Source organism: Aedes albopictus, chromosome 1, assembly GCF_035046485.1.
Source record: "Aedes albopictus strain Foshan chromosome 1, AalbF5, whole genome shotgun sequence".
In the NCBI taxonomy this organism is placed as follows: Eukaryota; Metazoa; Arthropoda; class Insecta; order Diptera; family Culicidae; genus Aedes; species Aedes albopictus.
In genome coordinates, this window is record NC_085136.1 from 273,059,498 (window position 1) to 273,085,342 (window position 25,845).

The following is a 25,845-nucleotide window of genomic DNA, read 5'->3' on the forward strand; positions in this document are numbered from 1 at the left end:
CAGTCACAGTGATTTCAGAATCAAAGAAACGTAAAGGTCGAACACCATTACGGTTTCGCTTTCCCGTGAAAAGAGCAATAGATGTTTTACTCGGATTTACCGAAAGGCCGTATTGACGACACCAACCCTCAACTACCTGAAGAGCGTTTTGCATCAGGTCGAAAAGGGTGCTGGTTGATGCACATACCGACTAACAATGCTAGGTCGTCGGCAAAACCATAAGTAGGAAAACCGCTATTATTGAGTTGCCTCAATAGCGTATCTGCTACGAGATTCCACAAAAGTGGTGATAAGACACCACCTTGAGGGCATCCACAAACACTCAATTTCCAAATCGCCGCTTGACGCAATGTCGAGAAGAGTTGTCGGTTTTTGAGCATTTGGTGAATTCAATTGAAAATCATTGGAGATATACCATGACCCCGTGCGGCTTCCAATATGGCATCGAAAGGCACGTTGTCAAAGGCACCCTCGATATCTAAGAAAAAACCCAAGCAGGATTGCTTTTGAGCGACTGCCTTCTCAATATCGTAAACAACTTTGTGTAAAAGAGTCACAATGGACTTTCCAGATTGGTAAGCATGTTGGTTCACATGAAGAGGCACATTGGCCAGATGAACATCACGGATGTGATGATCGACAATGAAAGAAGAAAAGAGGTCAAACTGATAGGACTGAAGCTATTTGCTTCTTCATACGACGCACGACCCACTTTTGGAATAAACTTCTGAAGCTAAATAGGATAAATTCCATCTGCCCCAGGAGATTTGGAAGAAACATAACTATTTAGTGCCCATTCAATCGATTCTTAAGTTATGATACTCCGAGCTGAAGCCAGAGAGTCATAACTACAAGAAAAGACATCAGGTTCATCCGAAGATGTAATATCCACACATCCGGGGAAGTGTGTACTGAATAAACATTCCAAAGCTTCCTCATCAGAGGAAATGAAATCACCATTTGGCAAATGAAGTTCGTTCACTTGTCTATAATGAGTTTATGAAATATCCATAAAAAAGCCATGCGACTTTATGAATTTGTACCTTGCGAAATCTTTTATAAATTTTCTGCAGAATGTCTGATATTCTGAGCAACCTATCTAATCTGAAGTTTGCCTACTTCTCATCTATTGTTGCCAGATTATACGCACTTGCAACAATGTCTTCAAGGAATCTCTTAAAAATTTATAGCAAAATTCTTGTTAGAATGGTTTTTTTTTGAACCCATGGATTCCTGACGCAAAAAAAGGCAAAGATTGTTCTTTGAGAACAGAAAACATTATACAGTGTTGACGTTTTTGAAAAACTAGAAGTAGCAATCAACGCACCAACGTGTGAACCCTCTGCCCGCACAACCATTTCCCAAAATACTCCGACATCCCAGCATGAACTTGCGCAGATGCCGTGGTGTATACGGTCTGCCGTGGGCCAGCGAATTGCACCACCACTTCCACTTCCTCCCCTTTCCATCATTGATCAGCAATTTGACGTAGCAGGCGTCATTATCGCAAAAAAAGAAAAGAAGATCACCAAAAAACCGCGCACTGAAGATACCTGTTAGTCCCAAGCAGTTATCTAATTGGTAACTTGTGTGAGTAGTTAAAGCTGGTCGGGCAGTTAAACAAGTTCAAGCTGCGAAGCGACGCCAAGCTTGAGGGTCTTGGAACCGACGTACGCAGTATTAGACGTACTCGTACGGGCGAGATGATCCTGGAGCTGAAGCGCCAGAAGGAGCACAAGGACGCCGCCTATGAGAGGCTGGCAGAAGAGGTCCTTGGTGAGGGTGTGCAGGTGAGGGCTCTGACACATGAGGCGACTCTGAAGGTCAAGGACATTGACGAGATCACCGAAGTGGGAGAGCTCGTCACGGCACTGCGGCAACAGTGCGATGTGCAGGTGGCCGCCGCAGCCGTTAAGCTACGGAGAGGGCCAGCAGGGACACAGATAGCTTTGGTTCAGCTACCTGTGGCGGATGTTAAAAAGTCCGTAAAAGTAGGGAGTATAACGGTGGGCTGGTGTGTATGTCACCTGACATTCCACGAGTCACCAGAGGTTTGCTTCAGGTGTCTGGAACCAGGACACAAGTCGTGGGACTGTAAAGGCCCCGACAGGCGCAAACTGTGTAGGCGATGCGGCGCTGAAGGTCATAAGGCCCAAAGCTGCACGAGTCCGCCCATCTGCATGATCTGTACCGGGAAATCCTCGAAAAACAGACATCCAATGGGTGGTCCAAGGTGTCCGGCCTTCAAGAAAGCCGCAGTGAACAGCAAATCACAGTGCAGGTAACGCAGCTGAACCTGAACCACTGTGATGCGGCTCAGCAACTGCTTTGTCAGGCAGTTTCTGAGTGGGAGACGGATATCGCCATCATATCGGACCCATACCGAGTACTCGCCGGCAACGGCAACTGGGTCGCGGATGGGACCAGAAAAATGGCGGCGATATGGACGACGGGTAAATACCCCGTCCAGGAGTTGGTGTCTACTACCTATGAGGGCTTCGTGGTCGCCAAAGTAAACGGGGTCTTCTTCTGTAGCTGTCATGCGCCTCCGCGGTGGCCGATCGAGTAGTTCACGCAAATGCTGGACCGCTTAACGACCGTGCTAACAGGGCGAAGGCCGGTGGTAATAGCGGGTGACTTTAATGTCTGGGCCGTGGAATGGGGAAGCCGTTTCACGAACCAGCGGGGTCAGATCCTGCTAGAAACACTGGCCATCTTAGATGTCGACTTGGCTAATGTCGGTACCAAGAGTACCTTTAGTCGAAACGGAGCGGAGTCATTTATTGACGTGACCTTTTGTAGTCCTGGCCTAACAAGTAGTTCGAACTGGAGAGTAGATGATGGCTACACTCACAACGACCACCTGGCGGTTCGCTGCGGTATCGACTACAACAACAGCAGACAGCGGATAGAAGAAGAGGCGGCTAGGCCAAGGCCAACCCTCGCAGGTGGAAGACATCATACTTCGACGAAGGGGTATTTAGGGAGGCGCTCCGCCGTGAGCGAAACTTAATCGGTTTAGACAGCGACGAGCTGGTAGCGGTGCTCTCACGTGCGTGTGATGCGACCATGCCTAGGCGAGTCCACCATAGAAATGGGAGGCCACCAGCCTACTGGTGGACCGATGCGATTGCGGACCTGCGCCGCGCCTGCCTACGGGCTAGGCGGCGGATGCAGCGAGCACGATCAGAGGAAGAGCGAAACGAACGGCGGGTGGTGTTCGCCGCTGCAAAAGCCGCGCTTAAGACCGAGATAAGAGCAAGCAAAAAGGCCTGCTTTGAGGGTCTCTGTCAGAGTGCCAATACGAACCCGTGGGATGACGCTTACAGGATCGTTATGGCCAAGACGAGAGGGGTGATGGCTCCTACAGAGCAATCTCCAGAGATGTTGGAGGGGATCATTGGAGGACTCTTTCCGCGTCATGATTCTAGTCCTTGGCCTCCTTTCGTAGGACAGCCGGGGACTGGGGCTGGCGATGAGGAGAGGGTCACCGATGTGGAACTTGCGGGGATAGCTAAGTCCCTTAGCGTAGGTAAGGCCCCAGGTCCGGACGGAGTTCCGAACCTGGCCTTAAAAGTAGCTATTGCAGAGGCTCCCGAGATGTTCAGATCTGCTATGCAGAAATGCCTGGACGAGGGAGTTTTCCCAGAAGCTTGGAAGAGACAGAGCCTGGTACTATTGCCAAAGGCGGGGAAACCACCCGGAGACCCGTCGGCATATAGACCAATATGCTTGATTGACACGGCGGGGAAGGTGCTCGAAAAGATCATCCTCAATAGAATGTTGAGGTTCACCGAGGGCGAAAATGGTCTTTCGAGCAACCAGTACGGCTTCCGGAAGGGGAGGTCCACCGTAGACGCTATCTTGTCGGTTACAAAAACCGCCGAGAAAGCACTCGAGCCTAAGAGGAGGGGAATTCGCTTTTGCGCGGTAGTGACTCTGGATGTAAGGAATGCGTTTAATAGCGCCAACTGGTCTGCTATTGCCGATGCGCTCTTGCGTCTGGGGATACCGGGGTACCTGTACAAGATTCTCGAAAGCTACTTTCAGAATCGCGTACTAGTTTACGACACGGAGGTGGGTCGGAGGTGCTTTCACATATCCTCAGTAGTCCCGCAAGGTTCCATCCTGGGTCCGGTGTTATGGAATGTCATGTACGACGAGGTGTTGAGGTTAGAGTACCCAGTAGGAGTGGAGATTGTCGGATTTACCGACGACATTACGCTCGAAGTCTACGGTGAAACGATCGAGGAGGTGAAGTTGACTACCGACCACTCAATTAAGGTTGTGGAGGCGTGGATGCGGTCCAGGAAACTGGTGCAGGCTCACCACAAGACTGAGGTGACGGTTGTTAACAACCGGAAGTCGGAGCAGCAGACGGAGATCAGTGTAGGAGAGTGCACTTTCCTGTCAAGGCGCTCCGTCAAACACTTACCTTCGGTAGCCACGTCGATTATGCCTGCAACAGAGCCTCCACAGCTATTGCGGCACTGTCCCGATGATGTCCAATAGCTCTGCGGTGTACGCCAGTAAGCAAAAGCTTCTGGCTAGTGTTGCTACGTCCATACTTAGGTATGGCGGCCTGGCGCCGGCGTGGGGCACCGCGCTAAGTACTGAATGCTACCGACGGAAGCTGGAAAGTACTTACAGGCTTATGTGCCTGAGGGTTGCGAGCGCGTACCGTACCGTGTCACACGACGCTCTCTGCGTCATTACTGGTATGGTGCCTATCAGCATTCTTATCAGTGAGGACATGGAGTGCTTCGAAATGCGCGGCACAAGAGGCATACGCAGGACTGACAGGATGGCCTCTATGGTCAAATGGCAGCGCGCGTGGGACAGTTCCACCAAAGGAAGGTGGACCCATAGGTTGATACCGAGGGTAGATAGTTGGATTAATAGGCGCCATGGGGAAGTTACATTCCACCTGACACAGGTCCTTACAGGTCATGGCTGCTTCCGACAGTATCTACACCGTTTCGGGCATGCGGATTCTCCCGAATGCCCAGTGTGCAATGGTTTAGAGGAAACGGTGGAACACGTTTTGTTCGTGTGCCCGTGTTTTCGCACAATGCGTGACCGCATGCTTGCCACATGCGGGGAGGACGCAACTCCGGACAATTTGGTCCAGAGGATGTGTAGGGATGAGTTTAACTGGAACGCCGTTTCAACGGCTATCACCCATATCGTATGGGAGCTACAGAGGAGGTGGCGCGTGGACTCGGAGAATGGCTAGTCCAGATGCAGTACAAGAGGTGGTCCAGGGGTTCGGAGTCGGCATCGTAGGTCATACCGGTGCCCTGCGGTCGAGATCGACCCTTACAGCGATTAAGTGGCCGCGGAGAGGAAGTCCCGGTAGCGGTGCTGTCGTGGCGTCGGTCTACTGGGTTGGATCCGAGCCCGCGGTTGGAAAGGGGTCCCCGGCAAGGGTCGGGGTAGGTGAGACCCTGCTGTCTGCAACCTTCGGGTGCATCTGATAGGGTCTGAAGGGTAGTGACACCCTTCCTTACGGGCAGGTCAGATCGGGTTGCACATGGGCATCAGTTCTTGATGTCTGCCAAGCAGTTGGGCGCGGGCGGGGTTGACCCTGCCCGCCTTCCGAGGACAAAGGGAGTGGCGAGGGCCACTCGGGAAACTGGCTAAGCGCCAGCATGTTACCGTGATGGACTCTCCAGAGCTAGTCATCGATGTTCGTTGCTGCTAGGCTACGCAGCTAACCTTGAGGGTGCGATGTGCACTAGCCCCTCTCTGAAGCAATACCTTCTTGGTGGTTCCGGAGAGACGTAGGGTTTGACGACCATAGGAATGTGTTTAGTGGGTACGAGGAGAGAGTAGTCCTGGCTTTTACTATTGTTGTAGAAGACGGCCTCAGCCCCACACTACCCTATTCTTGATATTAGGGTGTCTGTTTGCAGATTATCCCCCTATGGTTTAGAAGGAAAAAAAGCTCCATCAGCTTGAGTGAAGACACACATGTTTGTTCACAGAATCAATCAATATAATCCAGAACAGGTTTTCTTGGCAGCTAAAGAACAACCTTCTACCGTCACATATATTAGAGGTCGTAGTGGCCTCCATCTTTGTTCAACAATAAATATGAGATTTCATGTATCAACTAGATACACAAAAAGAGCGTGATCAAGAAGTGAATGTGATCTAAAATTCTCGAAGATTGATTAATTGTATCGTCCTCTACCCGAGTCAACCTTTAAGGCCGTTTTTGACATGAGTGAATGCGAAAGTCACTGAGCCGTAAGGGAAAAGTTCTAAAGGTGCATTTCGTGCCACTTTCACATACATCAGCCCTACGCAGTTCCTAGAACCGTTGCCTATTTTTGTACTTTCTTTCCTTATTGTTAATAGTGACTGGATGGTGTGACGGTAACCTTGCACTCGCATTATCAGCAGGCCCGTCGTGCATTTACACAAATAGTGTGCCGAAGGCACCTATACAGCCATTCGAACGCATAATTGTCCCATTTATATGGGATCTCCCCTAGAGCATCGGACAACCATTCGTGGAACGAAGGTGAAAGACGTCGTGCTGCAGCGCCACTCTAGCGCAGCTCAAAGCGATGATCCGCTCTATCACCCTCGGGCGACGACAGCATGATAGGCCTTCTCCGCGTTCGACGCGAGCTCGCAGCTCAGCTGGTGTATTTCGTATAGGGTTTTTTTCCTTTCAGCTCTCGCTCGGAGCGCCCCGAAGTCAACGTGTGTCGCTCGGGATCTGCAGTCCAGTGCGGTTATTCGAACGTGCAGCACACGGCACGGCACGGTAGTAGAATATAGGTGGTAGAGTGGTATTCAGCAGTGTTTTGTTTTGGTCCATCCACAATGCAAGCGGACATCAATCAACTGTTCACCGAGCACGACATCGTTCCGGTGCTAATCGACGCCGCACCGTTGGTGTTCGCTAAGGTCACGATCTCTTCGATTGGAAGTAAAGCGTCTTGTTGATTGGACCGTTCGTAAACTTCCGTTGCTAATTGCAGGTTGCCTATCGCTCGAAGCTGCTGGTCGAAGCGGGGAAGGAGCTCACGCCAACCGAAGTGCGTGATCCACCGAAGGTCGAGTGGGACGCCGACCCCATTGTATTCTACACCCTGGTGATGATTGACCCGGATTCCCCAAGTAGGACCGAACCGCTCAACCGGGAGTTTGCCCACTGGCTGGTCGGCAACATTCCAGGCAGACACGTCGAACAGGGCGAAGTCCTGTTTGAGTACATCCCCGCGTTCCCCCGGTCCACTACCGGTTTCCATCGGTACATATTCCTGTTGTACCAGCAGCAGTGCCGCAACGACTACTCCGACGCACCTCGAGCCTCTAAGAAGTAGGTCAATCCCTCCGAAGCCGGTTGTTACAACGGCACACACACACTAATCGATCACCTCTCATTTTCTCCCCGATCGAACGAAACCCCTCCGAAAAAAAAACAGGAATCGAACACCTCGGATGCGATTTTCGACGCGTGACTTTGCCCGCCGCTACAGTTTGGGCCAGCCGATTGCGGGCAACTTTTTCATCGCCCAGTTCGACGAGTACGTACCTATCATAGTGCGGCAGTACCCCCCTTCTGACGATTTCTAATCAACCACCGGGCAACGGAGTTGCATGCATAGTCAGTTAGTGGCGTACGTCGACGGCGGCGACAGTTTGACTTGACGAGGAGCGTCGCAATCGTTCCTTGGTTGATGACGTTGGTGAGATTGAGCGAGAGCAGAAGAAGGTCGCGTGTGCAATGCGTGGATTGCCGGATTGTGTGAATTGCGGAATAAAAACAGAGAAATAGGAGAGGGACCGCTCTCTGTTTTTGTTTGCATTTTTATGTGGTGAACGTCGTTCGTCGTGCATGTGCATGCATGTGTGTGTGGTGTTCGGGGTCAGTTTTAGGTTACGGTGACGAAACGATACAGCAGAGTGGAGATTAGGTCGAATGCGTGACAGGGACGTGTCCTAGGCGTGATTAGAATGCGATCAGCTGTAGAGATAGATGATAGCCATAACTGTTGACGACGGCTTTTCATATCAGTGACAACAAACAACTCAGGAGGAAAGTGTGAAAATTTTGATAAGAATACGACAATCGAATGAATGTACGGAAATATACGTACCATGAGCATTTTCTGTAGATCTTGTGCAACGTTATTTCGCTTCGAAATGCAAATATGGCTGGGACCTGATGACGTGTGTTTATTGTTTACTGGATCATCAAGTTTAGGTTTGGTCAATGACAACAAGCCATCAAGGCGTCAGGATGGTTGAAGTTTCGGATAAGAATTTCAGTTTCTCGTGCATTCTTTTGTTTAAAATTCAGATAGCTACAGCCGAAAGTTCACTAAGTGCAACTAATTTGCTTTTATAGCATCCGCTATCCAAGCTGAGCTTGAGTTTGATTGACCGCCCATAGACTGTCAGTGTTGGAAGAAAAGCTGCGATCGTCGCCACAATTAGCCGAATCCATTAAATCTTTATTACCGAGAGAGTTACAAATTCCTATAGAAAAATATAATTTTAGTTTTCTTAGTAGTCATTCCCATTACGCATTAACTTACATTTAGTAATTCGCTTATCTTCAACATTTACGATCCAACTGAGTCTAGAGCATCCCTACCGCCGGTGTACGTTGGGCTTATTGTACCACCTACAATCCGTGGATTCAGACAGTAGAATTTCCCAACTATATTCACTATTTCCTAGACGTATCTGTGGTGAAAAAGTCTTATAAGCTATTAGATTAAATCAAATAAAGAGCACTGATATTCGAATAATCATTGATTCATGGGAGTATAGTATATCAAATATTTGCCAGCTATTAAACAGTATTTTCTGCAAATCAGTTTAGCTAAACCGTTTCGTCTCAGCTCACAAATTTCTGCTTATCATCATGTATGACAAGTTGAACAACGGGAATGACGGATGGTGTCATTCAAGTGATAGCTGATTTCTAGGTAGCGTTGGTGGTAGTAGCAGTACGAGGGGCTCGCTAATCGCTGGGCGCGCTTACTGTCAGTAAAACCCGAACGGCGATTGATAACAGCCGCAGTATTGTGTTCCGCAGACTAATTGTTTCGGGATCTGGTTATAAACGAGGAAAGTGCAGTGCTTTATCGAACAAAAACCAGTCGAACGATCGTGTGCAAAATACGATTATCACAAGTAGACCTGTGCGCCGCCGATTATCACAAGTAGACCTTGTCCCACGCCGACGCCAACCGAGGTATCGGCGGTGCGCCATACGCCGCTGTTTGTCACGCCGCCGATTTTCATTTTTTCCGCTGGTGATCACTGCACGAACGAAATTATTGAGCTTCTCGGGAATTTTTAGCATTTCGACAAGTTTCTCTTCGACCTCATGGTTGCGCGCCAGGGTATAATGTGTGTTGGGCACTTTGCGACGATTAACTCAAATCCGCACACCAGCGCACAATTTGCGCGCCGATTGCCTATGCGCCAAGTTTTTCACTAGCCAAATCACTATTAATCAGTGGTTTAATGAAGTAAAAGCGTTGTTACCGTCAATAATATCTTTGTTGTACATTATTTCCAGACATAAAGACGTTCATTGTTTTAGACAAAAAATGGAGCCGAACCCTAAGAGAGATAGAGAGTTTACGTAAAGTTGAGATAAAAAATTTTCACGATCACTATCATAACAGTTTCACTGCATAATTGATTTCTAAACATCGATTATGTCACCTTTTAATACGAAAGAGAAAATCGATTATTAATATTAGGTTACTTTTTCAGTTATAGACGCTAGTCGAAACCATTCTCTAGCGGATAACCATAAGATTATCCAAAAACGTATCTTATTTTCTGAAATAATACTATTAAGAAAAAATCATCAAACAAATATCAATCACTAAAGTTATGTCCTTATGATATAAAAATTGAAAACAGTACGTTCTAACAATCTCAAGTCTGGTCATTGGAACTTTGGTCTCTTTTCTTTTCTTTCTATTGTTTTAGGCAAACTATGCAAAAGACTCTTATTAAGATCTTCTGAATAAATTGAAATGGAATTTCAGGGTTAAATTTATATACGAAACTCTTAGAACTTTTTTATTCAATTTTCATTAGATTTCTGGATTGATTCAGTGATGCGTCCAGGAGATCCACCAGGGTTTCCTCCATAAAATTCTTCTGGGATTCCTACACAGCTAGTCGCGTTCGGTAATTTTTACCGAAATCTCAACAGCTGAGCGATCGGTAATGGTTTTTTACCGAAATCCTGTAAAAATTACCAAATTTCGGTAAAATGTTATCGTTTATCTGTCAAAATTTAACGAAGTTCGGTAAACGTCACCGATTTTTCCGGTAAAAAACTTAACGGTTGAGATTTCGGTAAAAAAATTACCGAAGTCGGTGATTTTTTCCAAGTGTGTACAGGAGTTTCTTCGAAGATGCGTACAGGATTACTCCTAAAATTTCTTCGAAGATTCCTCTATAATTTCATTTCAAGAATTTTTTGAAAGCTCCTTTAGAGAACTCATCAGGAGTTGCTTCAGAGATTCGTCCAGGAGTGCTTCTAGGACTTTCATCATAGATTTCTTTTTCAGAAGATCTATCAGGAAGATCTCGACAGGAGTACCTTCAGTGATAACTCTAGGAGATCCTTCAAATTCTTTCAGGAGGATTCAGAGATACAACAGAGATTAGTCTATAGAAGTTCCTCCATTGGTTCCTTTTGAAATTTCTTCAGGAATTCCTACAGGAGTTTCTTTAGGAACTAATCCAGGAGTTTCTTCAGAGATGCCTTCAGGAGATCCTTCAGGAATTCCTCTAAAATTCCAACAAGGGATTTCTTCTGGCGTTCTGTAGGGATCGCTCAAGGAGATCCTTCAGGGATCACTCCAGGAGTTCCATCAAGGGTTTCTACAGGAATTCCTTCTAGCATCCCTCCTGGAATTCCTTCGGGGATTCATCTTGGATTTTATTCGGGATGCCTCATGGAAATTTTTCAGAGATTCTTTCAGGAGTTCTTTTGGGGATTTCGCTAGGAGTTCTTTCAGATATTCCTACAAAAGTTCCACCAGGAATTATTCCAGGAGTACCTTCGAGGATTCATGCAGTATAGTAGTTCTTTCAAGAATTGCTTCAGAAGTTCCTTCGGTGATCTCTCCAGGAGTACCCTCAGGGATCTTCCTAATAGTTCCAGGAGGATTCAGGGATGCTCCATGTGCTCATTAAGAATCCTCCAGAAGTTCCCTCAGCTATTCCAAAAGGAATTCGTTTGGGTAAGGTACACCGGGGCAAGTGGAAACGGGAGGAGTAAGATGAAACAGTTGGTTAACATGATGATATCTAATGATAACAAACAATTTGATTGTCATGACACATAGTTTTTGATTCAAACAATCTTTTAGCGAAGGATATATTTCCAAATTTTATTGAAATCTATTTCAAAACTTCGCGTTTCATCTTGCCCACCTCTTTCAACCTACCCCGGTGTACCTTATCCTTCCAGAAGTCCCTTCCGAGAATCTTTCAGGAGGATTCATAGATGCCTCCTGGAGATCCATGAAAGTTTCCGTAAGAAGTTCCTTCAGGAACTTCCCGCATGAGGTCCTTAGGAACTAGTCTACAAGTTCCTGCAGAGATCTCTCCAGGATTTCTTTTACAGATTCTTACAGGATTAGTACAAGAGTTTTTTTTTAAGATTCCTTCAGGATCTTAAGGGATTCCATGAGAGTTCCTTTAAGGATTCAAACAGGAGTTCCTCCAGGGTCGCTCCTGATTTTTTTTTTCGGAGATTTTTCCAGGAGAACTCACGGATGCCTCCAGGAGTTGAATCAGAGTTTTCTCCAGAAGCTCATTAAGGAATTCTTACAGGAGATCCTTCAGGGATCCTTGTAGGACTTCCTCTCATGGAGTTTCTACACGAATTCCTCCAAGATTTTCTTTAAGAGCTCGTCCAGGAATTCTTTCGGGAAAAGCTCCTGCAAATCCTTCCTCCCTACCCGGAAAGATTCTTTCTGGAGATTCCGCTGAAAATCCTTCGAAGATTCCGCCTGGAAATCCTTTGCAAATTCCTCCAGGAATTCCTTCTGGGATTCCTCCTATAGGTCCTCCGGGGATTCCTCCTAGACTTCCTTCTAGAATTCCTCCTGAAATTCTTTCGAGGATTTCTTCTGATATTTCTTCGTGGATTCCTAGTGGAATTTCTTCGGAGTTTCCTCCTGTAATTGCTTTTGTGTTTTCTCTTAGAATTCCTTCGAAGATTTCTCATAGAATACCTCCGGGGATTCAGCCAGGAATTCTTCCAGGAATTCCTCCAGAACTTCCTTCGGGGATTCCTCCTAGACTTCATTCGAGATTTCCTCCTGAAATTCTTTCAGGGATTTCTTCTGATATTCCGCCGTGGATTCCTAATGGAATTCCTTCAGAGTTTCCTTCTGATGTGGTGATTCCTCTTAGAATTCCATTGAAGATTCCTCCTGGAATTCTTTTGAAGATTCCGTATGGAATTCTTCCGGGGATTCCACCTGGAATTCCTCCAGGGATTCCTCCTGAACTTTTTCGGAGATTTCTCCTGTAGTTCCTTGAGGATTCCTCTTGAAATTCTTTCAGAGATTCCTCCTAGAATTTCTTCTAGAATTTATCCTGGAATTCTTTCCAGGATTTCGCTTAGAATTCCTCCGGAGATTCCTCCTGGATTTTCTATGGGGATTCGTCCTGGAATTCCTTGGGGTTTCCTCTCAAAATTCCTTTGGTAATTCCTTTTCGAATTTTGTTTTTGAGATTCCTCCGGAAATTTCTTCAGGGATCCCTCATAGAATTCCTTCAGGGATTCCTCATGGAATTCCTTCGGAGTTTTATCTCGGAGTTCCTTTGGTGATTCCTTCCAGAATTCCTTCGGGAATTTCTACTGGAATTCTTTCGGGTATCGCTCTTGGAATTCCTTCGGGGATTCCTTCTGGAATTTCTTCGGGGTTCCTCCTGAACTTCCTATGGGGATTCCTCATGCAATTCCTTCGAGGATACCTCCGATAATTCCCTCGGGAATTCCTGCTGGCATTTCTTCGGGGATTCGTCCTGAGATTCCTCCTGGAATTCCACGGGGTTTCCTCTCGAAATTCCTCTGGAGATTCCTTTTTGTTTTTTTTTTTTGAGATTCCTCCTGAAATTCCATCTGGGATCCCTCATGGAATTCCTTCGGGGATTCCTCCTGGAATTCCTTCGAGCATTCCTCTTGGAATTCTTTTGGTAAGTTTTTCTAGAATTCCGCCAGGGGTTTCTCCTGGAATTCTTTCATAGATTCCTCCTGGATTTTTTTGGTGATTTCTGCTAGAAGTCCTTTGGAGATTCTTTCTCGAATTCCATTGGTCATTCCCACTGGAATTCTTTTAGGGATTCTGTGGTGCTCTCCACCTGGCCGTAATCCTACGGATTTCAGTACCTTACCGGAATCTTTCGAATAGTTTTTGGCGTTTCAGTCTTTTCAGGGTAAAAAACAACTAAATGTTTTCTTCTTCCTCAGAATCGAGCTTACGGTTCCTCAATACACAACGAATCCTGTTCAATCCTGTAGTATCCACTCTTCCGGCTACTTCGTTAATGTTCTCCTCGCTCCGATTGTCGACTGACAGATCCTACACTCTCAAATCCAAGTACTCATTTTTAGGAGCTTATCAACCTTAGTGCCAAGGTGAATAAATGTTACAATTTCAGGTCTCCACAGATTCCAACTGGAAATCCTTTGGGGACTACTGCTGGAATTCTTTTGGGATTCGTGCTGGAATTCATTAGAAATTTCCTCTTGAAATTCTTGCGGCGATTCCTTCCGGAATTATTTCAGGAGTTCCTCATGGAATTCCAGCAAGAATTCTGAATTCCTCCTGGAACTCTTTCAGGGATTCCTTCTATAATTCCTTTGGGGATTCCTCCTAAAACTCCTTCGGGAATTCCTCTTGAAATTCCTCCTGGAATTCTTTCGAGGATTTCTTTTGGATATTTTTCGATGATTCCTCCTAGCTACCCTTTAAAGATTCCTTAACGAAATCCTTTGAAAATTCTCACTGGTCTTACTTTGGGGATTCCTGCTGGGACTTCCTTGGGATTCTTTCGGGATTTTTTAAGGCAATTTCTTTTGGAATTCCATCGGCAGTTATTTTAGGAATTCCTTCGGCATTGACAGCATTTTTCTGCAGAATCTCTGGTAATTCCTTCAACAGTTGATCTGGGAAACTTCTTTGATAATTTCCCCAGGAAATAATAAAAAAATGTGTAAGCTTGTTCCAGAAACTCTTCAGGAATCATTCATTTTATAATTTCTATGGAAATTCCCTTTTGAAGTTCACGGATTCGCGAATTAACACGGGTTTTCAACTTTCTCTAAGTGTCACTAAGTGCCAAGAAGGAAACTCTTCCTAAAGGGATGAAAGGGGATTTTTAGGGAAGGGTTTCCGGAGTTTTCTAGGGGTTGGTGATGAGTGGTTCAGGGTGGCTGAAGGGCGAGGGGAGGTTTGATGTAAACGGTAACGCATGAGGGGCTAAGAGGGATTAAATGGAGGTTCCCTAAAGGTGGTTCTTGGAGTATTATTCCGTAAAGACCTAATGTCCAAAGATGCTCTAGGTTATCCAAGATCGTTCGCTAGTAAGCGCCTGAAGATCTGCAAGCGTAATCAATGAAATGTTGTTGACTGATATGGTTTGACATCCTACAGATCCATGGAGCATAGTTCTGTAGGGAAGCATAGACTGTTTCAGAAAGTATAAATACACTAACGATTGACTGCCATTTCAATTTGAGCACAATATCCAAAAAAGTTTCTTCTAGCTCTTATAGTAAACATTCTAACTAACTTTGTTGATGTTTCTTGTAAAAGTTAAAAAAAGAGCTCTGTAAACTAGATGATTAAAATTTCACAAATAAAATATTCAATTTCCAAACACAATGAAAGATAAAATATTTCTCGATTGGTTTAACTAATTTTCACTGGAATATTCAATCAAGAACTATCATTACGGGCCTTCTCTATGCAAAAAAAATTGTTTCAAATTTCTCAACAACACAGGTAGCAACAAACGTTAAGCAAACGAATGTCTTACTTACTGCTTACAGCATTCGTTTTTATGGTATGACAAGCTATGCCATCTGAAGGATCGAATGAGCCGAAAAAATAATCTAGTTTCAATTAAATGTGTTCAGAACTGCTAAGAAACTGTGTGGTAGTTCTTATGATTCGTAGAAAACCTTAAAAAAATAAGAAACTTCATGTCAGAAATAATGTTGTGCAAATGCCTACATAGATTTTTTCCAGGTTTTGATGAAGGCATTTCTTGGTTGAAATCATAAAAAAAACACCTTTGTTCAAATGCAAATTTGGAGAATGAAGTTAATTGTTAGAGAACTCGACTGTTCTTCAAAATATCATCATAATTGGAAGGAAATACAAAAATGTGGATCACAATATGCTGTAGACTGGAAGAAGTTGGTAGAAATAACCAGAACAGTTAATTTTATTGAATAAACAAAGTGTATTTATAATTTCTGAAACAGTCTATAGTTATCAAAGATGTTCTAGCACCTCCAAGAACATCCGCGAGTAGTTTTCTGAAGATCTACAAGCGTAAGCAATGGATTGTTGTGACATTACAGATTCGGTGTAACATCCTACAGGTCCATGGAGTATGGTTCTGTATAGAACTACATTCTAAAGATGTTCTAGGTCATCCAAGAAATTCCGCGAGTTAAGGCCTTAAGATCTTTAAGCGTAATCAATGGGTTATTGTTACATTACTGATTCGGTGGAACAATCTACAGGTCCATAGATCAGAGTTCTTCTCTCCAAAGATGTTCTAGGTCATCCAAGAACTTCCGCGAGTAAAGATCTTAACATTTACAAGCGTGACCAATCTATTGTTATTACATCGACATCAACAATCCAAAAAACATTTGCACTATTTTATAGCCCTTTCAGTGTGTAAGAAATTCCCGTGGCCCGTGACTTCATCATTGGGCACCACTGATTTTTTTTTTATTTTTTTTTAATTTTTTTATCTGTATTAACGAGATTTTTAGCCCTAGGCTAGTTCATCTCAGGGCCCACGCTTTACTTCCCTTCCGAAGGAAAAACTCACATTTTGCGAGTTTCTCGGGAGTGGGATTCGATCCCAGATCCTCAGCGTGAAAGTCAAGTGTTCTAATCATCACACCAGGTCCGCTCCCACTGAGTTTTATTTGAGTAGGTGCTCCCGAAGGCGTAGAATCCGAAAAAGATTTCCATTTTGTCGTCACACTTTCAGTATTTGAGAAATTCGCGTAGCCCAGTGGCGTAGCCCCAGGGCCAGCATTCGTAGAACAAATTTTCTGTATAAAACGCTTTCTGGCGAGAAAATTCTTCGGCTGCGCCACTATTTTCAAACTACGACCAAAATGGTATGTATATTGCCTCATTGTACATTGATGTTTACGAAATGTAAGTGTCAAATAAAAAACAAACTATTATTGATAGTCGAAAACCCCTTCCAGAGCAAATTTCTGGCTACGCCACACACTGGGGCAGGATTGAAAATACACGGAAAAAACCTCTAGCTCGTCGAGATGTCGAGATACGCACTTGGTGTCTTCAGAGAAAATATTTCTATGAACAAGGTCGATATTCTGAACGGTAGTATATTTTTCTTACGTTATTCGCATAAAAGTCCTATAAGTCATTTTGGCCATCTTTTATTTTAGCGGTATGGTGTCTTCAGCAAAGTTGTTCAGCTATTTATGCTAAAAAAGTTTGCCGAAGACGTCAAATTTCCAAAGCCTACTGTTCTTGAGATATTAGTCGTTTTATAAAATACCTACCTAAAATCGAGTTTTTTCATTAAATTACGTTTGTAAACAAATTTAATGTCCGTTTTCGAGCTATAATAATGAAAAATACTAAAATAAAACATATGTAAAATAAATTAGAAGGAAAATACAAAATGTGCATTGATTTTTCATAGAAAGTTCCTGAAAATCACGCAAAATGTATATAGGACGTTCTTGCAGTCGGGCAAGTTCGGGCAAGTTTTTTCATCGGCGATCACCTAAAAAATACATAAGCTTTCATGAAAATTTTTTTCATCGACATGATATTTGATGATTTTTTTTAAATAGCGTTCAAAGTTTACTGTTTTGTGTGAATTAGTACAACATTTTTGTACATATTTTACCATGTTGTATATTGCCAAGTGAACCATGAGAAGTATAAATGCAATCTAGTTACAGTTTTAGTCATATTTAAGCTCCAAACAAATTGTAAAACACAAAAATGTCCGAAACGCCAATAAAAGTGAGTTTTTAGATCATTGAACACACAAAAAATATTTCTATTAAATAAAACTATATAAGATAATGATAAAAGCAAGGCTAAATGGCGTGTTTAGGACATTTTTGTGTTTTACAATTTGTTTGGAGCTTAAAACTGACTAAACCTGTAACTAGATTGCATTTATACTTCTCATGGATCACTTGGCATCATACAACACGGTAAAATATGTGCAAAAATGTTGTACTAATTCACACAAAACAGTAAACTTTGAACGCTATTTAAAAAAAATCATCAAATATCATGTCGATGAAAAAAATTTACATGAAAGCTTATGTATTTTTTAGGTGATCGCCGATGAAAAAACTTGCCCGAACTTGCCCGACTGCAAGAACGTCCTAAATACGTTTTGCGTGATTTTCAGGAACTTTCTATGAAAAATCAATGCATATTTTGGTTTTTCCAACTAATTTATTTTACATATGTTTTATTTTAGTATTTTTTATTATTATAACTCGAAAACGGACATTAAATTTGTTTACAAACGTAATTTAATGGAAAAACTCGATTTTAGGTAGGTATTTTATAAAACGACTAATATCTCAAGAACAGTAGGCTTTGGAAATTTGACGTCTTCGGCAAACTTTTTTAGCATAAATAGCCGAACAACTTTGCCGAAGACACCATACCGCTAAAATGAAAGATGGCCAAAATGACTTATAGGACTTTTATGCGAATAACGTAAGAAAAATATGCTACCGTTCAGAATATCGACCTTGTTCATAGAAATATTTTCTCTGAAGACACCAAGTGCGTATCTCGACATCTCGACGAGCTAGAGGTTTTTTCCATGTATTTTCAATCCTGCCCCAGTGTGCGCCAATGGCGTGGCCCGTGACCATAGATTGGAAACCACTGGTTTCTTCCACATATCGACATTGGAGATACTGATCATTGAGATGATCAATCCGAAAAACATCTGCACATCTTCCCAACACTTTCGGTTCATGAGAAATTGTTGTGGCCCGGGACTCCAGATTGGGAGCCACTGATCTTTGCAACACAGCTACATCCATTGTAATACGTTCTCCCTGAAGTGCACAATCTGAAAAACCTGCTGGAGCCGACTTTCTGATCGGTTCTTGAGAAATTCGCTAGGCCCATGACCGTGAGTTGGGAACCACTCAAACTCAGTTGACGCTCTCCCCAACAGGAATTATTTTGTGGAATTCTCCAAGATTTTTTATTTTCTAAATAGTCAAACAAGTTCAAACGAAAGTCCTTCGAATATTCCATCAAAAGGAACACTCCTCTAAAAGGGATTCTTTTGGAGATTGCTTCAAGAGCACTTCTGGAAAATCTTCCAAAAGGATTTTTTTTAAGATTTTATTAAGACAAATTTCTTCGGGAATTTCGCCAAAAATTATTCTTTGTTATTATTTTCCAAGTGGACTTCCTTTTTGGATTCCTCTAACAGGTATTTCATCGTATTTTTGTATTTTTATACGGAAATTTCGACAAACGGAATTGCTTTGGAGAATTTTTCAAAACAAAAAAAATCCTATAAAGATTTTATCTGTCCAGAATTCTTTGAAGTTATTGCAAGAGCTAATCCTCTGTGTGAAGAATTAGCATTAGTTTAAATTCACGAATAAAAAGAAATTAAAAAAAGCTAATCCTTTGGCGATTTCTTCGAAGAGAATTTCCGCCATAAAAATTCCATCATAAGATTGATTTTCAAAGATTCCTCTAGAAAGAATTTACTATAGATAATACAAGGAATATGTCTAGGGATTCCTCTTAGATGCATTCCTTGACGAATTGTACCAAGAGAAATGACTTTACAGTTTTAATTTTTTTTTTTCAAGAAGAATTATCCGACGAATCTTCCAGGAATTTCATCGGTGATTTCGACAAGCGAAATCATCCAGAAGAGGATCATTCAACGTTTTCTTTCAAGGAGAATTCTTTGGGAGATTTCTCCCAAATGAATGCTTTCGGAGAATGTTCCTAAGGGAATTGAAGCTTCTACGCGAATGAAAACCTTAAAAACTCTTCCATGAGGACTTCCTTCGTTATTTTGTAGTTTCTACGAAAATTTGTACTGATTTCCTTCTGTTGTGCCTTTGGGAAATTCTACGGTCAGTCTTTGAAAAATTCATCCGCAATGCATTTGGGAATTCTTTCGACAATGTCATCAGCAAATGGATTTCTTCAAGCATTTTTATTGGAAATTTCTTCGACAATGCCTTTCAAGATTATTTTCTTACAATATCTTCTTTGAACTCCTTTGGGAAAATTCTTGGAGATTTTTTTTGGCAATCCCTTCGACGATTTCATCGAGATTATATTAGGCTTTCCATTCGCCAATTCCTCTGGAGTTTCCTATGGGATTTTTGTTGGAAGTTCTTTTGAAAAGTTCAATTATTTCGGCAATTATATCGACAAGTCTTTAGAAAATTTTTGAAGTCTAAATGAATTCTTTAAAGAATTCCATCGACATTTTCTTCTAGATTTTTTTTGGAAAGTTCTTTGGAAATTTCTTTGTCAATTCCAGCGACATTTTATAGGCAACTCAATCAGCAATTCATCACGAAATTTCATTCGAAATTACATCAAAAACTTTCGAAATTCTCTCGTTATTTATTAAGAAGTGCCAACTGATTAGAAAATTACCATAAAATTTGTATTCCGTTAATCGTTTGGTGATTCCTTCGTCAATTTCGAAGTGAATTCCTCTGGTAGTTTCATTGGGAATCCCTTCGGTAATATCTTAGGATACCCAATCGGCAGTTTTTTTATAATTTCCAACAATTTCTACTGGAATTCCTTCAGCAAATCAAGGTTTTTTTTTCGATCATCCCGTTTGAAGTTTCATCGGCAACTTTTTTTTTTGAGACTTGGGCGTCACGCTTAGAGGGGGGAGGGGGTTCGTAAAAGTGTGACAAGCAATGAATTTAGTATAAGACCGTACGAAGGGCGGAGGGGGGTTTCAAATTCACAATTTTTGCGTGACGTACTAAATGGATGCTCCGAAATTCTTACGGAGAACGGAGATTTCTTCGGATATGTATTCAGAAGCTTTCTTAGAAATTCTTTTGAAGTTACCCTCGGTAAATCTTTCGGAAATTGCTTTGGCAATTCCTGAGACAATCTCAACTTTCGGAATTCCGTTGAAAATTTCGGCATTTTTTTTTTATGAAAATCCTTTCAAAGAATCGTTTGGGAAAAATTTCGGCAATTTATCTAGGACATTTTCGGCAATTACAGTATGAATTGCTTTGGCAAATTCTTTGGAAATTACTTCGGCAGTTCCTTTCAAAATTCTTTAAAAGGAATTTTGTCATTAAATGAATTTGAAAGGTTCGTCGTTAATTTTCGGGAAGTTTCCATCATATTGAAAATGGAAATTCCCTTTTCTTTCGAGAATTTCAAAGAATTGTGATTTGGCAATTCCTCCAAAAATTCTTTGAGATATTCTTTTAAAAAATCAGCTTGTTTTTGGCAAGTTCTTTCAATTTCTTCAGAAACTTTTTTTGTAATTTTTTCGAGGTTACCCTACACTGTCATTCATCAGAGGTTGCACCAGACTTATATATCCCAAGTAACAATTCCATTGCTGATTAGTTTTGTTTAATTTTTATTAGGGTTTTATTACAGCAATATTTAAAACTCACAGTTTTATGACTGCTTTTATGAAAACCATTGATAAAATGTTTTATAGTATACTTGAAGATATTCATAAAGACAGATTTTAAGGGTAAACAAAACTTTCCGATATTTAAATCTTCTGGCAATCATTATTACCACAATAAAACTGTTAAAACTCTCAACAGATGGCGATCCGTTCGATTAGCAACGACATCTGTTGGTGGAAAAGCAGAAACTACGGCACCGCTAGATTTATTGCGGTCATCATAAAAATAAACTTGCTTTCGTTCTATTTTCGCTGATTATGGTCGTCGCCATATTGAATAATTAGCTAACGTGAATGGAAAATAGTTAATTTTGCTCAAATTAGCAATGAATTGATAGTTTGCCACCATTTCCATAACATGCTCAATAAACTCTCTATGCTAAGTTTTTTTTGTGATTCGAGGTAGTTTTACTAAATTAACAAATTGATTTATTTCATTCCAAGATGATAATATTCACTATTTTTGAAGCGCAATAATTTTATGATTCTGCAACCTCAATCTTCACGGTAAAATTGAATGCGCATAATCCTACCAGCACAATAACTACTAAAATATTACTTTGAAATGATCGCTTTCTACTTACAAATGTTGTATCCTCTTGAATTTACGTGCCATCACTATGAGCTGTCATAGTTTTTATTGAAAAAAAAAAAAACAACAACAATCGAGAATAGAAAATGTTTCACCTAGGTTTTAAAACGGGTTTATTGCTACTCATAATGCGGCTTGCAAAACCTCTCCGAGAGTGGTCCACTTAGCCGGAAGATGCTCTTAAAGAGGTTATCAAGAGGTTTTGATGTATAAATCAGTTTTATTGCAAGTTTTATAAAATTGATCATGAAGATCTCTTGTAGAGCCGAACAAAACTTAAAATGTTGCTTGGGTATGCATTGCAGTGGTATCCATTTCATGGTCATGAAATTTGAAGATGAAATAAAAATGTTTTTTTTTCCTGCGCCTCACGGAGCACTGATTACAATACAGTTGTGCTGCAAAACTCAGTGGCTCCCAATCTGGGGTCACGGGCCACAAGAATGTCTCAAGAACCGAAAGTGCTACGATGAAGGTAATTTCTAAAAACATTTTATCAGAATCAAACTCAACAATTCATTAGCGAGCTCTGCTAGAGCTTTTTGAGAAATGGTTCATTTTGTTAAGGTTCGCAGTTTCAGGGAGTGTCTGACACTCATGACTACCAACTCTGCTCGTCTTGGCAATCCTCCCCGTTTCCAAAAAATCTCCTCCGTTCATAAATTTCGCCGGAACGTAGCAAAGCGTTTATTCATTGCACAGCTAACGAAGCATGTAAGTTGTTTCGAGCATGTTTTGCCCCAGCTCATAAGCTTTCCAGCATTTTCGGCCTGTATGGCACAGAATTATTTTGCATTTTTATCCTATTTTTCTTTTCCGAGAAAATAATGATACTGATGAATTTTAATCTATTTACATATGTTGATGTTGATTCCGAGCCGGGCCGGGGCCGGGCGGGTTCCTGTTTGTGTCCTACTCGGGGAGCATCAAATGCATGCAATGATATTCGTGTTTGTTTACTACCTCCTCTCCACTCCCGTTTTCCTTCCTGCTTTTGCGGTGATAACGAGTTTGAGGGTTCATGGTTTTTTGCGTTTTATTTTTCAACTGCTAGGAAATTGAATCCAATCCCCACACGTCGTCGTTCGTCGTCCACTCCACGTATGCTGTCGGTGGGAAATTTCCCCCGCATTGCTCCCGGGTTCTGATGGGTTCAACAAGGTTTGGTCTCCTCCACTACAAATTGAAATGGATGGATGCAGTTTTTAAAATATGCATTATTTTCCTATCGTCGTCCACGTTGTCATGTTTACCGGTGTGCAGGGAGATTTAAATTTCCACTGTTTGAATTGAATTTTTCGTCTGTTTGTTTGGGATGTGTTTGCGCAATGGACGTGGAGCTTGAGTGGTGGTCCTGTCCTTGCCGGGGCACAGTGGGACGAAATCAAAAAAAGTGGGACATGGGTGTTTACTCAGAAACTATTGGATTTAGCGTTATGTGGTCTTCTACAATGTTTCTCCATTTTACAAGTACTTTATTTTGATGTAATAAAATTTCACTTAAGGGTGGTATACACTAAGATAAAAAAATTAACTTTTTTATTTTAAGCCAAAATTGAAAAATGTCTGAGAAAACATTGTAGATAATGTATTTAGAAGAAACTTTGACGAAGACCAAAAAATTCTATCTCGCAGTTTAACAAAGTTATAGGGCAAAAATGGTGTATATGTCCCTTAAAATCGATTTTTCGAAATATCTTTTTAGAATGAATTTTCCCAGTTTTCCAATGTTCGACAAAGTTGTAGATACTGCAAAAATACACATTTTTTCAGAAGACAGCAAATGGCTATCTTTTCGTTTAAAAGACTTAGGAATGTTTTTCTTACTTTTTTATATCTACTTTAGGGGGATAGATCTTACAGAATAGCGTCTATTAGCAGCTAATTTCCACGTTATGTTTTGCATGAACTTACACCCTTTCGATACATATGCAAATCACAACGGGATCGAGCGGGATTCACTACACTTTTTCAATGTATGTATCTTAAGATTTTAACACAAATACCCCACTTAACAAACAGTATGTTTGAAAGATGATTTCAAAACATTTTTTTTATTTTGCCTTTGATCTGCAAAGTTGTAGATGCATAGAGATACACTTCCCGACATAAGTATAGACCTACAAAAAATATTGCAACAATATTGCATCACATTGACTGACCTCAATATCTCCAAAACCTGAGGACTTACAAAGATGCTGTCTTCACCAAAGTTATTAAGCCCAATTAAGCAAAAACTTTTCTGGAGGCGGCATTTTTGTACGTGTTCTGGTTTTAGATACATCAATGTCAGTCAGAGTGTGTCAGAGTGTAATTTTTGCAAGTGAAATCAAACCAATCTTAAATTTAATATTCAAAGGTCAGAGTTGTTTACTGTTTAGTTTAAGGTTGATTTGAAGGAGAAAAGTGATACATACATGCAAATATTTATTTGTTCAACATCACATTTAAGACAAGACATAATCAACAATAGTACGCCACAATACTCGGTTTGTGGCTGCCGCCTCATCCTCGGTCGCGCCCACTGCTCGCTAGGTCACGCTCCACCTGACCCGCCCATCGTGCTCTCTGTGCTCTACACCTTCTTGTGTAAACCGCGGTAGTAGAAAAAATATTATCTCCAAATAACTGTGTTTTTTTTATTTTGTCTCTATTCCTATTAGCTCTCAGGATTTGATGTTTTTTACATAATCGAGCTCTGCAATCTGGTATATTTGGTAAAACCGTGTAGTTTTGAGCATCTACAACTTTGCAGATCAAAGGCAAAATAATAAAAAAATATTTTGAAAAAATCTTTTAAACATACTGTTTGTTAAGTGAGGTATTTGTGTTAAAATCTTACGATACATAAATTGAAAAAGTGTAGCGAATCCCGCTCGATCCCGTTGTGATTTGCATATGTATCGAAAGGGTGTAAGTACATGCAAAACATAACGTGGAAATTATCTGCTAATAGACGCTATTCTGCATGATCTATCCCCCTAAAGTTGGTATAAAAAAGTAAGAAAAACATTCCTAAGTCTTTTAAACGAAAAGATAGCCATTTGCTGTTTTCAGAAAAAATGTGTATTTTTGCAGTATCTACAACTTTGCCGAACATTGGAAAACTGAGAAAATTCATTCTAAAAAGATATTTCGAAAAATCGATTTTAAGGGACATATACACCATTTTTGCCCTATAACTTTGTTAAACTGCGAGATAGAATTATTTGGTCTTCGACAAAGTTTCTTCTAAATACATTATCTACAATGTTTTCTCAGACATTTTTCAATTTTGACTTAAAATAAAAAAGTTAATTTTTTTATCTTAGTGTATACCACCCTTAAGTGAAATTTTATTACATCAAAATAAAGTACTTGTAAAATGGAGAAACATTGTAGAAGACCACATAACGCTAAATCCAATAGTTTCTGAGTAAATACCCATGTCCCACTTTTTTTGATTTCGTCCCACTGTGCGGGGGTGCGATGGGTTGAAAAACCATATATTTTTGTTGACATTTGTACCATCCGCCGGTCTTTAATATTGTCTTCCTGAGTAGTGGTTGGTCATTTTACTGAATTTATCTGAAAACAGGAGAATAGCTGTACCACGATGAACTTCTGGTTCTGCCGCTGCTGTGATTTCCTGCTAGATTGGAGTGTAACGCTTGTTCGCAGATTTCGTATTCCTCTCAGCGTAGAGTGTGGTCGACCCACCCACCTACTTCGCTCACGAATGTCCGCCTCTATCGACGACGGAACTCAGCGTTAGTGGTCTTGGAACCGTAATGGACAAATTCTTTACCGCAAGCATCTGTTGATGACGACCTGCTGCAGTGATGGACTGAGCAATAAGGGGGATCTGCTCAATGAACACCTGAGATGAAGTGGGGGACTAGGACCTCCTCGAACACGAATGAAGGGGAAAGGACTAACTTCCCGACCTTACTCTAAACACCAAGTCCATTGTCTCTCCTAAACAATTAGAATTTATTGCTATGGAGAGGGGATAGTGCAGTTCGCACCCTCGAGGATAACTGCCTTGTCATGCAGCTACGGACTTCATGACTCGTTCTGCGGAGGACACCAAGCTATGGTGCTGGAATATTGCTTACTTCCTATGTCCTCGGAAAGCGGGGTAAGGGTGACACTATGCCTTTCAGATGTACAGAAAGTTTTAGAACGGAAACCGCGATCGGGTACTCGGTATAGATCCGATATGATGGCGATATCCGTCCCGTCAGCTCGGCAGTTGCTGGACTGCGTCACAGTGGTTCATATTCAGCTGCGTTATCTGCACTGTGTCTTATCAGCTGTAGCTC

General features: G+C 41.8%; 2 protein-coding genes across 3 annotated transcripts in view; one reads left to right on the forward strand and one right to left on the reverse strand.

Annotated features, from left to right (window-relative positions):
* Positions 1-25,845, reverse strand: part of LOC109400937 (cadherin-87A) — a 1,070,191-nt gene that overhangs the window by 728,274 nt on the left and 316,072 nt on the right. The gene's annotated exons all lie outside the window — the stretch shown is intronic.
* On the forward strand, positions 6,690-8,134 carry LOC109400970 (protein D2). The gene is made up of 3 exons (XM_019673445.3): positions 6,690-6,921; positions 6,996-7,336; positions 7,443-8,134. The coding sequence occupies exons 1-3, from the start codon at positions 6,838-6,840 to the stop codon at positions 7,591-7,593; spliced, it is 576 nt and encodes a 191-aa protein (XP_019528990.2). The 5' UTR covers positions 6,690-6,837; the 3' UTR covers positions 7,594-8,134.

What these genes read in the sequence shown, in the direction of transcription:
- LOC109400970 (XM_019673445.3), top strand. Translation starts at nt 6,838, where the DNA reads ATGCAAGCGGACATCAATCAACTGTTCACCGAGCACGACATCGTTCCG. An exon ending in CACCGTTGGTGTTCGCTAAG is followed by an intron (nt 6,922 to 6,995) that starts GTCACGATCTCT and finishes TGCTAATTGCAG; the next exon opens with GTTGCCTATCGCTCGAAGCT. An exon ending in GCACCTCGAGCCTCTAAGAA is followed by an intron (nt 7,337 to 7,442) that starts GTAGGTCAATCC and finishes AAAAAAAAACAG; the next exon opens with GAATCGAACACCTCGGATGC.